We start from the raw sequence: 14788 nt of genomic DNA, 5'->3' as shown, positions 1-14788 counted from the left end.
ATGTGCAAACCCTCTAAATGTAGATAGATAGATAAACAAATAACCAAGAATCAAAATCCGTGTAGGTGCATTTATACATTTTATGTCATACACAATCCATACAGAGTCCATTCGTTCACAAATATAGTTCAGTCTGAATGTTCTCAATGGAAACTATTCCTTTGTCTTGGTCTCTTTGCTCTCTGTAAGTCCCAATAGAGTGGCGTCCGCCTCCAGCAGCGTCGTATCGACGGTCGCTCCCAAGAACCTCGAGGTCAACTCCATATCCTCCAGCCTCAGCCTGACTTTGCTGCCCCTCTGGTACTTCTGCCCGTCCGCGGAGGGCCTCTTGCACACACAGTGGAACTTCCCTCCGAAGTCGATATACAGATCGTCATTGACGATATGAAAGATCTTCCCGATGACGATCTTGTCTTTGGCCGGACCCATCTGCATGAGCGCGGAGTGCCGCAGGAGCGATGCGAAGGAGTTCTCGTCCGTGGAGCTCATCCTCGCCGCTGCGCTCTGATCGTCGCTCTGCTGCAGGTCCGAATGCAGCTCATATGCGGCTGCAAAACCGCTCTTCACCCTCTCGGGTGGTTTATCATCTCCTCCGCTCGCATCGGAGCTGTATAATGATCTGAGCGTGGTGAAAACGCAGTGTTTTGGTAGTAAAGATGATCTGGAGCTCACGTTGTGCATCACCTTGCAGAGCGACGCCATGTTGAAATGTCACAAGCAGCAAAGCACGCTGGGAACATTTCAAAATAAGAACTTCCGTGGGATTTTCGAAGTGGCTCATTATCACTATGCAAAAATACACTACCAGTCAAAATATTTTTAGTTTCTGTTTTTAGTCTCTTCTGCTCACCAAGCCTGCATTCATTTGATCCAAAGTACAACGAAAACGGTACAATTTCGAAATTTTGAATTTACTATTTAAAATAACTAACAACTTTAAACGTTTTAAAATGTAATTCATTCCTGTGATTTCAACATCGAATTTTTAGCATCATAACTCCAGTCACATGATCCTTCAGAAATCATTCTAATATTTGCTGCTCAAAAACATTTATTATCACTATGTTGGAAAACAATGATTTCAGGTTTCTTTGGTTAATAGAAAGTTCAGAACAACATCACTTATCTGAAATAGAAATCTTTTGTAACATTATAAATGTTTTTTATCATCACTTTAGACCAATTTAAAGCATCCTTGCTAAATAAAAGTATTAATTTCTATAATTTCTCCCCCTGATTCCAAGCTTTTGAATGGTATAGTGTTTAATGTTACAAAAGATTTTTATTTCAGATAAATGCGGATCTTTGGATCTTTCTAGATCTTTTTAGTGCTTCATTTCTAGAATGATAATAGTAACAATACAAAAGTTTCTGGAACAGCAAAGCAGCATATTAAATGATTTCTGAAGGATCATGTGCCTGGAGTAATGATGCTAAAAATTAAGCTTTGAAATCAAAGGAATAAATTATATTTGAAAATATATTCAAACAGAAAGCAGTTATTTTAAATAGAACAAACGTTTCAAAATTTGACTGTTTTTGCTGTACTTTGTATCAAATAAATGCAGTCTTCTTTAAAAAACATTAAAAATCTAACTGTGCAAAAACTGTTGACTGGTAGTGTATAACACTATGCCATTACTAATAATAAAATAGGTAATAGCACATACCGACATCTATTTTGCTTCCTTTAACAAAATAAATCAAAAATGCAGCGTGAGTTTACCGTCTTAAGAGTTTTGGAAACCTCTTAAGATAAATTAGCTTAGATATATTGCTCAATTTCTCTATATGATTATTTGTTTTACTAGGACGAATGTGGGATTTGGCAAATTCTCTCGGCTTCCGTTTGTTGAGTCAACGCACTAAATACGTCACAGATCTTTCCGGAAGTTTATGAGCACGTCTTCGAGAACAGAGGAGAGGAAAACATGGAGCTCTTCGTAATTTCACCCAATTTGAGGTTTACTAACCTAACTGTCGCCCCGGGCTCGACGGTCAGCGATCTTGCCGACCATTTTGCCGTTAAAGAGGTGAGTCGATCAGTGATTACATTAACGTTAGCCAAACGTTCATGAGATTTGCAATGGCGCTGTATTACTATGAACTGGTGGTTCAGTTTGGTACTAGTGATGATTACCATGGTTAAAATGACCTAACATATGTATTGTTTTCCCTCAGTGTGTCTCTTATAAGGATTTCTACGTGAAGAGTAATGGCCGCATTTCTCACAGCAGTGACCTGCTTCAGTCTGGAGTTGTGTATCGTGTGGAGCCTCGGTTATGTGGAGGCAAAGGAGGTAAACAAACTAGTTTAGAACACCAATGTTGATCTTTTTAAGCTTGTAAATATTAGAATATTACGTGTTGTTCATATTTGTGTGTTGTAATTTTCATGTGGAGTTTATATAATAGAATAATGGTTAGAGTATTGTTTGGTATTAATGGGCCATTCTACAGAATTGGTGCAAATGCTGTCACACAACCAAAAAACACATTTTAAAAGCACGATGTTTACTAAAACTGTTTTGTTATCTATTGAAACCTACAATGATATTTAAAATTTCAGTAAGCTTAATATTATATATATATATATAATATCTTTTTTTTTATTGGGAACTGTCGATTAGAAGGAGGCTGTCGCAAACCCTAACCCCTAATCTTCAACTTAAATAATATTGAACTATTTTTTTTTTTTTTTTTTTTGCATTTTATTCCATTGTTGTTTAAAAAAGTATATTTTAGATTTTTTTATTTACAAAGTAAAGTTAAAAAATATATAATTTTTTGTAAATTATGAAACTTTATGTATCTGCATTTTCACATCACTACCCAGGGCTCTAGACTAACTTTTTGCACTGGTGCGCCTAACTTTTTTTCTTAGGTGCACCAGCACAAAAGTTAGGTGCACCCAAATTTTCAACCGCATCACATTCAACACCGCAGTTTTACAAGTTCACTTTTTTTTACTTTTTTATTTTATTTATTTTTTAATCCCTGTCCATATAGGCAATATTGACTTGTAAATGATTAACTAACAATCGGGTCAATATAAAGTTCTTTATTTGAAGCATGTTTTTTTCCCCCAGTACTTTACCCTACTTTGTGTAATAACGAAAACATTTCAGTGAAAAAAATAAGGACAAAACTCTCTATTTTAACATTTTAAACAATAGGGCTCTACAATTGTTTTTTTTTATTTTTTTTTTATTTTTTTTAATTCTTGTTTTAATTTTTCTCATAATCAAATGAAAGCATAAACATGTATTTATTTTTAATCAAATGAAAAATAAACCTTTTTAATTTTTGGCAAACATATATATGATTTATAAATAGGAATATATAAACACCTACATTATACTGTACAAAAGTAATACAGGACTAATATTGTTCTGTTTCATGTTAAACCGTACTCTTATTTTGACAGGTTGCCTTGAAGTTTCTGTGTGTACAGTATGATATGATGCTTTCTCAAATGAAACGGTAAAAGTGACACAGTAGGTTTGGCGATTGAGTTTATCTGTTCATGTGAGATGCAAATGCCAAAAATTAGCGGGAGCGTCACGCCTGCTTCAATAGCCTATACGCGTGTAGTTAAAAAAAAATACACGTCTCCACCATTAATACATAGAGGCAAACGGAACATGCAGGATTCATTTTAAACGGTCTTTTTGCCTTTCAGTTTTCATAGACACTAGTCCATATAGCGATTTGAATTAAGTGACAGACCAACTTTTGATTTATCAATCCAGAAATCAACGTATTACGTGGCATTCCGCGCCATAGTAAATTCGGTTTTTATGAATGGAGTCCGCGATCCAGTCCGTGTTTTTGCGGAGGAGGCATTGTAAACGCTTGATCCGTCCTTTATCTATGATTGGTTTAGACCACGATATGGGTCTAATGTGTATCTGTTGTTGAGCAACAGGGAGACTTTAAGAGTGACGGAGTTTCGTTTTTCCCCCCTCGAACGGCTGGTCGCACCGGTGCAACCTTTGATTTTTTTTTTAGTCGCACCATTGAGAAATTAGGTCGCACATGCGACCAAATTGGTCGCACTCTAGAGCCCTGCTACCGAAACAGCGTATGTTTTAGTCCATTGGCTGAGACTTTTTGACTGAGATTTTTAACTACACCCCTACATTTATGATCAGGAAATATTCTTGTCTCACTTTCTCTCATAGCTACAAGGTGTGAGTAGATAGGCCCCATCATTTTGAGGTCAATGTGTTCAAAAGTATGAAAAATCTATGTGTAACTTTAAAGAATGTTACTACTGAAAACACAATTTTTCTGTAATAAAACACACTTTTTTGAGAGTCATTCTATAAAATGTAGTTTTTATATGTGTACAGCTGTTCAGAGCTGTGCTAGTTAACTATGTGCTGATTAGCATTTTTGAGCTAGGTTCAAAAGTATCTAATATTGTCACTACCAAAACAGCCACAACCAAAATACTTGAAGTTTCGGTAGTTACATCTTTGTTTTTTTTTTTTTGTGTGTGTGTTATCCCATAAAATTGTCACTACAGTAACAACCAAAATGTGTCATCATTGTTTCAGTAGTCACAAAAGGGAACACATAATTCTTTTATTTGGGGGGAAATGAACAAAATTTTTACTACAGTTATGCAATTTTTTAAAGTATTGTTTTATTAAGTGGGTTAAAATTCTGTAATGTGATGTGGTTGCTACCAAAACATTACTGTTACTTCCGAAAATGTGCAGTCATGATTAAAACATGGAATGTTTTGTCCCAAAAAAAAAAAAAAAAAAAATTATGATAGTGTTTGGTTCAATGTATATTCAAACTAATGAATCCTTGAGTCTGAAACCAGTATGATCAACTTTTTGCTATTTACAAAGAAAAATTGGATTCAAAATGCAAATCTCATAAATGACACTTGAAATATTGTTAAAATTGTAATTATTGATTTAACTCTGAAAACGTCTTAATAAATATAGTCACAAGGAAGATCAATATAACTATTCTTATTAAATTATATAAAATTGTGTTTTAGTAGTGACAAATTTGGGGAAAGGACAAACATTCCCAAACTTTCTGAAAATGCAGCATGAACACATTTACTAGAAATGTGTACTTTGGATATAATATAATCTGCGTACATATTATATTGTGGGAAAAGATTCCAACTCTGACTTCGAACCAATTCTATAAAATGGCCCTAATATGTCTCCAATTTGGACACATCTACAATTTGAAACTTCTTAAAAGTATATGTAAAAGAGTTCCACTTTTGTTTGTTTTCTCACTAAATTTATATAAACTTTTGAGCATTTTAAAGCTATTAATAATACAACTAATTTGTTTTGTAGGATTCGGCTCTATGTTGAGGGCCCTCGGTGCGCAAATAGAAAAGACTACTAATCGTGAGGCCTGTAGAGATCTGAGCGGAAGAAGACTGAGAGACGTCAATCATGAGAAAGAGTAAAAATGACTGTTGCCATTTTAACATGCTTGTTTTATTGATTGATGCACATTAGGTCGTTTTATTGCATGAATAATTGAATTTGACTGTGTGTTTGTAGAATGGCAGAATGGTTAAAAAAGCAGGCGGATCGAGAGGCAGAGAAGGAGCAGCGTCGTCTGGAGCGGATTCAGAGGAAACTGGCCGAGCCGAAACATTATTTCACAGACCCCAATTATGAACAGCAGTGCCACGATCTCTCAGAGAGACTTGAGGACTCTGTACTGAAAGGTAACTTGAATTCATTTTTTATATATACAAATTACACACAACTATGCTTTTATGGTAGTGTTAGGATACATTGACAATAAAGGTAAAAGTAGATTTTTTTTTTTCCCCAGGCATGCAGGCTTCCTCTAGTGGTCTCGTCAAGGCAGACGAGGGGCCGAGTCGCAAGCGTCCAACACCAGCCACCAGCCAAAAGAAAGCAAAGAAGAAATGTTTCTGGTGAGCTGATTTCACGTATGTCAAAGATAATGCTGATCTTTCAGACTAGAAATACTAAATTCAATTGCTAACTGCAATACGCATTTGTTTTGTTCAAAAGGAATGGCCTTGGAGGACTGGAGGATGTGGGCAGCTCTGGTGAAGGAAGTGATGATAGTGATAGTGACAGCGAAGCCTCTCCATCCACCTCTGGGGCTTCAAGTAGTTCAGATGTTCCCAAACCAGCTGTGCCACATTCCGCCACCAGGGGGAGGGACAGGATAGACCCTCAGGACCAGTCCAGCAGCTCCTCCTCCCAGAGTCCCACACCAAGCTCCCCAACACAGGTAGAGGAAGAAGAGCAGAAGGAACCCGAAAAGGAGTGTACAGCTGAAACCAGCAGCATCAAAGAGGATAATTCCTCCCAGAGTCCCACACCGAGTTCCCCAACACAGATGGAGGAGGAAGTGCAGAAGGAACCCAAAAAGGAGTGTACGGCTGAAACCAGCGGCATGGAAGAGGATAAATCCTCCCAGAGTTCCCCAACACAGGTGGAGGAGGTAGTGCAGAAGGAACCCGAAAAGGATTGCACATCTAAAACCAGCCAAAACACTAGTAGCGAAGAAGATAAACCGCAGGTTGAGCCCACAGAGGCACCAAGCACCCCAGCCGAGAGCAAACAGGCACAGGAAGAAGTAAGATGTCCTGCTTCTGAGGTGGATTTTTTTTATGTTGGGAATGTTTTTTGATAATACTGATCTGTCTTTTGCTCTCTTCAGGTGGAGGGTCCACTGGACCTGCTTTCTGTGAGTGGGCCGGAGCAACTGGAGGCTTTGGGTCTGGAGCGGCTGAAGAAAGAGCTGATGGAACGAGGAATGAAGTGTGGAGGAACTCTGCAGGAACGGGCTTTGCGTCTGTTCTCTGTCAAAGGACTGAGTCCAGAACAGATTGACCCTGCGCTCTTGGCCAAACCCGCCAAGGGCAAGAAGAAATAACTTTTGTTGTTAAATCAGTGTTTGTAAATTTTTTTTTTTTTCAAGTGTCGTTTGTAAAAATCACTTAATTTTTTAAAATCCTCATTTTGGCTCAAAATTAGTGCTAGATTTATTTTCTTCTAGAATAGCATTGCTGGTGAGATGCAGATAACAATTGCAGTTGAACTTTATTTTGTCTGTTAGTAAAACACGCCCAGCTACAAACTGTAAAACTCAGGTCAACTTTTTTGTAATCTGTACAATAAATTCTTTATGATAATTCAGTCATTGTAAATAGCTATTTTGAGACATTCTGGGAATCAGTCATATGTTTATGACTCTTGAATTTATGGTTGAGTAAAATATTGTTGCACATTTTTGTGTCCTGTTTGGTGTTTTTTATTACTCTGTATCATGTATCTTTAGTGTATGGAATGTGCAAAATGGTTATTATTTTACCAAAATAAGAGAAATCATACAAAAATGCGTGTCATATAGATGCTTCACATAAAAGACTATTACATATAGTCCACAAGAGAAAATAATAGTCCAATTTATAAAAATTACCCCATTCAAAAGAGAACATACGCTTGATTCTTAATACTGTGTTGTTACCTGAATGATTCACAGCTGTTTTTATTCATGTTAAGTGATAGTTGTTTATGAGTCCCTTGTTTGTCCTGAACAGGTAAACTGCCAACTGTTCTTTAGAAAAGTCTTTCAGGTCCCACAAACTCTTTTTTTTTTTTTTTTTAGCATGTATGTGTATTTATTTAGGGTAAATGTAACTTATTTTGTCTACTGGGGAAACTATATTTTGTAGCATCAGAAGTGCAATACTAAAAATACATTTAAGCAAAATAAAAATGAACACATCAACATTCTATTCAAAAGTTTTCACCCCCAGCTCTTAATGTATGTTTTTTTTGTTTGTTTTTTTTTTGACCTGAAGCATCAGTAAGTGTTTGAACCTTCTGTAATAGTTGCATATGAGTCCCTGATGGATCTCAAAATCATACAGTCATTGTTGGAAAGGATAACAGCGGGCAGTTTATTGTTCAGGACAAACAAGGGACTCATGAACAACTATCACTAAACACAAAAAAAAACAACAAAAAAAAAAACAACAACACAGTATTAAGTGTGTAAACTTTTGATCAGGGTCATTTTTATTAATTCAACTATTGGTTTTTTTGGGGGGGGGGGGGGGGGGGACTATGTAAACGTATTTTATCTGAAATACCTTATTCAGGTCAGTACTAAATAAAAATGGAATGCGTTTTGTATAATCCCTCCTGTTTTGGTAAAATAATTTAACATTTGGCAGATTCTGCGAGGTATATGTAAACTTTGACTTCAACTGTATTCTATGTGTAAATGTATATGCACTGCCTCGATTTATACCTAACTTAATGGCATCTTATAGTAATATAAAAAAAATATATATATTTTGCATAATATCTTTTCAAACTTTAGGGAACTTTCTGTACTCCGAAACATCAGATGGCGATACTGAGCCACATAATGCTTCAACACATTCTGCTGAAGAAAACGCGAAATATGTCTCCCTTGTAGACTTCACCGTTTCAATGCAGTTTGTAGAGTAGTTCTAGGCTTGTTGTATGGTTACCGCTTTAAATCCCCATATTATGTATATTTTTTAGTGTATATCTGAAGCTGTGGCAATAGTTATGGCGTTTCCGCAGCCGCGTCCTCAAACGCCTCAGTTGCCCCAGCATCTTTTGCGGACTGTAGAGTGTCAACAGGGCGCTGTAAGAGCCGTACGTTTCAACTGTAAGTCAGTATTATAATATTTTATTGTCCATATTTTCATTAAATGAAAGATGCTACTACTAGCAGTTGTCATTGTCTGGAATGTCTATAAGAAGGCATGTCTTTGCTTTGTTGAAGACCTTTATACACCAACAGTGTAATAATAATTAAAAAAATCAGCCTAAAAGATTACCTGGCATCACAAACAGAAAAAAAAAATATTTTTTAAAAACCACGAACGATTATAATCCTTCCTGACTAATGTTAGCACTGAGAAAATGACACTGCTGTGCATTATGACTTTAAAAGAACTTTAACTATTTAATATATAATGAAATTGTTATCGTTTCTATATTTTACATGTTCTTCCAGCTGATGGAAATTATCTGCTTACCTGCGGCAGTGATAAATCTCTGAAACTGTGGAGTGTGGGTCGTGGGACTTTGCTGAAAACTTACACTGGTCACGGATATGAAGTGCTGGACGTGGACAGGTGTGTTTCTGCGTTAAATTATACAGAAATACCATCGCTATCGTGTTTGGTTTCTGTTAATTTCACTTACTTTTCGCAGTTCTTATGACAACAGTCAGCTGTGCTCCTGCAGCTCGGATAAAACCGTCATTCTGTGGGATGTGGCGTCTGGTCAGGTGACGCGCAAACTTCGCGGGCACGCTGGGGTAAGACGGTTACCATTGCAATTTCCCGCCATGATATTATACAGCTTTTCTATAGAGGGTCTACACTTACTGGCAATACTCGGATGTAAACAACAGCATGGATTGCACAGCTAAAGTAACTTAATACGTTGTTCTGCTAATTTATATGCTGCCTAAACCACGAAAAAAAAAGAGTGGAAGCTGCTAAATCATAAAGAGAAGCACTTAGTAAGCAGGAAAGAGCACAATATTTTGACAAACTAATGGTGCGTTCACACCAGAAGCAAATGGCGTGTTAAGCGCGAGTGATTTACATGTTAAGTCAAGACGTGATTCACGCGAATTGAGCATTTCGGGCATTTGACGCACGTAACGCGTGAATTGCGCAAGTTGCAAAATCTGAACTTTGGCAGAAATTCGCTCTGCGTTAACCAATCAGGAGCTTGCTCTAGTAGTGAAAGGCAGAAATCGGAAACAACAATGGAGGACAAAATCATCTTCACTATATGTGGATACTCTGAGCTGTACGATACATCTTAGTACAGTGTTTCTCAACTCCAGTCCTCGGGACCCACTGCTCTGCACATTTTGTATGTTTCTGAGTCTGACACACTCAGTTCAGTTCATGAATCTTTCTACTAATGAGCTGATGATCAAAATCAGGTGCCTTAAATGAGGAAGACATACAAAATGTGCAGAGCAGTGGGTCCCGAGGACTGGAGTTGAGAAACACTGTCTTAGTACTTAGTGAGTGAGGAGGTCGGACAATCTGGTAAGTTGTAAAAACGCTCTTTACTCAATTTGAGCTATGTTTATATACATATTGAGACTACAAGGTAGTTAAAGTGAGCAAATTGAGTTTATTCGCCGTATTTTACAACTACTTTCCTGCTGACGAGTGGCAGAAGCCCCTCCCATTATGCAAATTCGCGTCTGTTTTGAAGTGTATTTCACGCAGGAATGAAGCGAATTTCACGTGCGAACGAAGCGAGTACACTCAAAATGTTCAAGCGTCCATCTACGTGTGAATAGCGTGATTTATTCGCGCAAGTCGCGTCCGGTATGAACGCACCATTAGGTTAAAAGGTGGTAAAGATATTTACAAGCAGTATTAATTAAGATACTAGCCTAATATACTTGGCCAACCACAAATGCCTTTTGTTCCTCATAGTTTTTTTGCACTCTCTTTCTCTTTAATTTGTTATACATTTTTGCAGTTTATAGTACTCCACATGTTTTTCCAGGTTCGACCGATTAGGAAAGCCTAAAACATGACAATAAGTGACCATTTTCAGCAACAATAATCAGCAAAATATGTGAGTTTTGTTCAGTTCAGTGGCATTGTTTATGCTTAGTGCCGCCAGTGGGACCGATTGATGTCGTGAAAACACTATTCGGTTTTGCTAAGACAAGTATCACTATTGCAGTATGTTATTATAAATAAATGTAATTTATTCACTAAAATGTCTTGTTTTCAATCAAATGCTCGTTCCCTAGAAAGTCAACTGTGTGCAGTTTAATGAGGAGGCTACTGTGATGCTATCAGGTGAGTAACACTTGGTTTTAATCAGAAATGCTTATGAAAATAACAACAGTCTAATCTCAAATCTCACAATTTCTTTATTTTCAGGCTCCATTGATGGGACTGTACGGTGTTGGGACACTAGATCCAGGCGGATGGAGCCAATCCAGATCCTGGACGAGGCTCGGGATGGCATAAGTAGCCTGAAAGTGTCAGAGCATGAGCTTTTGTCTGGGTCAGAACCAAACTAGACATGACGTCGTAATATTAATATAGTGATCTGAGGTCTGGATCTGTAGAAGTGACTGTAGTTTGTTGTATATCAGGTCTGTGGATGGAAGAGTGAGGCGATACGACCTACGAATGGGGCAGCTTCATGTCGATTTCATTGGAAGTGAGTTATTTCAAACACAAGGGAATGAGAACACGTTTTTGTATTGCGTAATGTCTAACATGCTTCTGTTGTGTAAATTTCCCCACAGGTCCCATCACTTGTGTGTGTTTCAGTCGGGATGGTCAGTGCACACTTAGCTCTAGTTTGGACTCCACAGTGCGCCTGATCGACAAAAGTTCAGGGGAGATGCTGGGAGAGTATGTACAACACAAATCAGACTGCTACATACAATAAAATTAGATATAAACTAGTTATGCTAGTTGTTTTTTTTTAAATTTATAATATGTGTTTATGGTGTCCTTAGGTACTCCGGTCACGTCAATAAAGGCTACAAGCTTGACTGCTGTCTCTCTGATAAAGACACACACGTTCTGAGCTGTTCTGAAGATGGTCATGTCTACTTCTGGGATCTGGTGGAGGTGGGCAGAATAAGTCACATGACCTACAGAGCAAATACTATGATAAAAAAAATTAAGGTAAATATGAGCAATAACGCCGTCATCCTGCTATCTCTGCTCATAGGGCTCCCTGACTTTAAAGCTGCCTGTTGGGAAAGCTGTCGTCCAATCACTGTCCTTCCACCCAACGGAGCCCCGCCTTTTGACTGCTATGGAGGGGCATGTTCAGGTGTGGGGGGCAGAGCCAGAAGAGGCAGCTGTGGAAGACAGCTGAGTAGTGTGTTAAACAAATGAGCAGGACTTTAAGATGAAGTGTGAATCACTATCTTGTATGCGTTTAATTGTTATATTTTGTATGTTAATAAAAAAAACGAATATTTTTTAATGGCAAATAGTAATTTTACTTTTATGTTGGCTTTTTTGCATAGTTCATCATTGTAATCCGAGTGTAGTAAACAAAGCAAACACAACTTTTCTTTATATATTTAATCAGAACTGTACATATTTACAAGAAAAAATTAAGATTAACAATAATTTATTGGGTAGTAAAAATGGTTTTCAAATAAATAAATAATTTATGAACATAAATATCTTCCATTTTTAGTTTGGATGGACAATCTTGACTCAGAATTGGCCACTCAAACACGTCATTGTGTCGTCATTAACCAAAACTGAACGTTTTGACATTCTCAAACACAATATTAGCCATTTTCATCAAAGAAAGCAACATATACATCTTGATACATTTCAATACATACATATTATTACTTCCTGAATTAATGTACCTTAAACAGCCCTTATTTTACTTCAAGGCACTTTGTACAGTCTCTAAACCAACAGACAGTCTTTATGTAGGCAGTTTTTTGGCGCTCTACCCCATACAGATGCACGCAGCAGCGGAGAGTTTCTCCACTTTGTGCCAACGATGGTGGTTGTCGAGAAAAGCTATGTCTTCATGGTGCGTGGGGCGGCAGCAGGGCTGATGGTGCCAATGGCCAGTGAACTGAAGGGCACCGCTTTGCAGAAGGTTGCTGAGCGTGAGGTCGTGGTTGGAGGCGAGGCGAGGACAGGTCCCGCTGCAGTACTTAAACAGCACCGTTTCGTCCGAGTCGTAGCCCAGACCAAGGTCTCGCACCTGCAGCAGGATGGAGTGCAGAGCACATGGGGACTCAGCACTGCGGGGCAACCGAACCGCCCTTTCCAACTGCCTCCCAGAACCCTCCTTTTCCTCACCATCACCTCCTCTTCGTTCTTCATCACGGAGGTCTGTGTCTGAAAAAGAACAAGCAAAAAATAATTACGATTTTGCATTCGCTCATTGCGCAAAAAAAGTTGTTAGAGGTTGTTTTATCATCTGCCAGATGAAATCAGATAATAAATCATCAAATAAAGTAAAAGCACAACTCTTTACAGCAAAGTCACGATTTGAGGTAGAACTCAAGAAGATATTTTGAAGAACATTTAACTTTGTACATACGACGGAAGTCAGTGGGGTCTTGTTTGGACCCCATTGATATCCATTGTATTGCCCAAAAATCCCAAAGGGGTTTAGTGACTACAATAAATTCACAGAGATTCAGTTGCCCTTTCCCCAAAGGTCATGACCCCCCAGTCTTACCTAGTAGCGTTCGAAGCCAGTATCCTTCTCCGGCTTGGACGCAAAAGAGCAGAACAGTGATCTTCAGTAGTGAACACATTGTTCTTCTTTTCTTTGCCTGGTTTTCTTCTTCAGGATGCGAGCGCAGGTGATGTTGAGATGCGCCAGAGTCACTGTCTCTTTTATAGCCATCTAAGCGGGTCAGGGCTGTTGGGGCGGAGGGGATGATGGGGTGCGGCTAGGATGGGAGGGAGGCGGAATAACCCTTCTGCTCCCAGACTCTCACCTGGTCTCATGGTTACGATTGGAGGCAACTTTATGTAATTTTTGGGAAGTCCGCTGGTATGTCTTCAAGTCTGCGAGGCTCAGAGTATGGAAAATGGGGGTAAATTGCTTAAAGCTGTGGGATGTCTGACAAGGGTAGTCATCTTGGAGGTTGAGCCGTTGGAGCACATGGCATTTTTTTTTTAGACACAATAGGATGAACGCTGAAAAGCAAGGGTTAACTGCATGAAGGATGGAAGACAGGTCCATAATTAAAAAGAACTAAATAGATGACAGAAGTTATTTGAATGGAAATTCCAAGAATAATGGCTGTCTTCAGATACATAAATTTGGGGATTTGATTAAAATGTGATTTTTTTTCTCGCTATCTACATTCCTTATTTAACTATGAAGACATGAATCCTGCAGCGCTGGAGGAATAAGTGAATGCGCATGGCTTGCAGAGATGCCTCGGCTTATACATCTTGTGCTATTTGGGTGAAAGGTTTTGTACAGCAGACCTCAAATGTATTTGGACACTTGAGTAACACTTGCATTCATTGCATTAGGTAACAAAATGTCAAACCAGCTGTGTTTGCAAACAAATGTTAGAGTTACTTTCAAACACCTGGATGTATGAAGTTACGTAAGTTTTATTATTGTGTATCCAGAATCAATCAATCATCTTTTTGTCAAATATGTTACTTCATAAGTCTGTATTATTTTTCTTTAAAATAAGTTCCACTGGGTTGTATATTTTGGTTTTGATATTTCTTACAAAGGCTCTTAGTAGGAGAATTAAATACTGTCATAATAGAAATGTCTCGTTTTTAGTTATCATTTACAGTTTCAAATCATGGTAACAGGGTTGACATTCTACTCTTGTTTTCTATTGGTAAAACATAATGGATTTACTTGACTTTGCAGAATTTACTTCCTGAGAGGATGGTGATGTTATTTTAACTGAATTATTGTAATAAAAAGGAGTTATGATGGTAACAGGGTTAACAATTTATAGACAATTTTATTTTATAGATCAGTTAGACAATACTTGCTTTGTGCTAAACATGATTTACTTGACTTTGCAGAGTTTACTTACTTAAAGGATGATGTCATTTTGACAGAATTATTGTAATAAAAGGGAGCTACCATGGTAACAGGGTTGACAGTTTAAACATGATGATATTCCAAGGTACTTAGTAGGAGAATTTAATACTACCACATAGAAATTTCTCCTGTTTAGTAATCATTTACTGTTTCAAGTCATTGTAACAGGGTTGACATACTATGCCCGTC

At 37.9% G+C, this 14788-nt stretch overlaps 3 protein-coding genes across 3 annotated transcripts; 2 read left to right on the top strand and 1 right to left on the bottom strand.

The window, feature by feature from the left end:
- Positions 1-56: 56 nt before the first annotated feature.
- mrps28 (mitochondrial ribosomal protein S28) lies at positions 57-1049 on the bottom strand. Its single transcript, XM_073844926.1, has one exon. The coding sequence runs from the start codon at positions 700-702 to the stop codon at positions 154-156; it is 549 nt and encodes a 182-aa protein (XP_073701027.1). The 5' UTR covers positions 703-1049; the 3' UTR covers positions 57-153.
- Positions 1050-1899: 850 nt separating this feature from the next.
- On the top strand, positions 1900-7262 carry sde2 (SDE2 telomere maintenance homolog (S. pombe)). The gene is made up of 7 exons (XM_073844654.1): positions 1900-2033; positions 2182-2299; positions 5336-5447; positions 5549-5718; positions 5829-5934; positions 6035-6608; positions 6693-7262. Exons 1-7 carry the CDS (start codon positions 1932-1934, stop codon positions 6906-6908), a joined length of 1398 nt encoding a protein of 465 aa, XP_073700755.1. The 5' UTR covers positions 1900-1931; the 3' UTR covers positions 6909-7262.
- Positions 7263-8437: 1175 nt separating this feature from the next.
- Positions 8438-12011, top strand: wdr83 (WD repeat domain containing 83). The gene is made up of 9 exons (XM_073844628.1): positions 8438-8681; positions 9033-9153; positions 9233-9338; positions 10815-10863; positions 10948-11074; positions 11166-11233; positions 11322-11430; positions 11538-11652; positions 11756-12011. The coding sequence occupies exons 1-9, from the start codon at positions 8579-8581 to the stop codon at positions 11903-11905; spliced, it is 948 nt and encodes a 315-aa protein (XP_073700729.1). The 5' UTR covers positions 8438-8578; the 3' UTR covers positions 11906-12011.
- The last annotated feature ends 2777 nt before the right edge of the window (positions 12012-14788 follow it).

Source organism: Garra rufa, chromosome 7 (assembly GCF_049309525.1).
Source record: "Garra rufa chromosome 7, GarRuf1.0, whole genome shotgun sequence".
Lineage (NCBI taxonomy): Eukaryota > Metazoa > Chordata > Actinopteri > Cypriniformes > Cyprinidae > Garra > Garra rufa.
This window is presented reverse-complemented; position numbering and strand designations above follow the sequence as displayed.

Coding starts and splice junctions, on each gene's coding strand:
- sde2 (XM_073844654.1), top strand. CDS start 1,932: ATGGAGCTCTTCGTAATTTCACCCAATTTGAGGTTTACTAACCTAACT. Junction 5,935..6,034: donor GCAAAGAAGAAATGTTTCTG/GTGAGCTGATTT, acceptor TTTGTTCAAAAG/GAATGGCCTTGGAGGACTGG. Junction 6,609..6,692: donor GCAAACAGGCACAGGAAGAA/GTAAGATGTCCT, acceptor TGCTCTCTTCAG/GTGGAGGGTCCACTGGACCT.
- wdr83 (XM_073844628.1), top strand. CDS start 8,579: ATGGCGTTTCCGCAGCCGCGTCCTCAAACGCCTCAGTTGCCCCAGCAT. Junction 11,234..11,321: donor TCATGTCGATTTCATTGGAA/GTGAGTTATTTC, acceptor ATTTCCCCACAG/GTCCCATCACTTGTGTGTGT. Junction 11,653..11,755: donor ACTTCTGGGATCTGGTGGAG/GTGGGCAGAATA, acceptor CTCTGCTCATAG/GGCTCCCTGACTTTAAAGCT.
- mrps28 (XM_073844926.1), bottom strand. CDS start 702: ATGGCGTCGCTCTGCAAGGTGATGCACAACGTGAGCTCCAGATCATCT.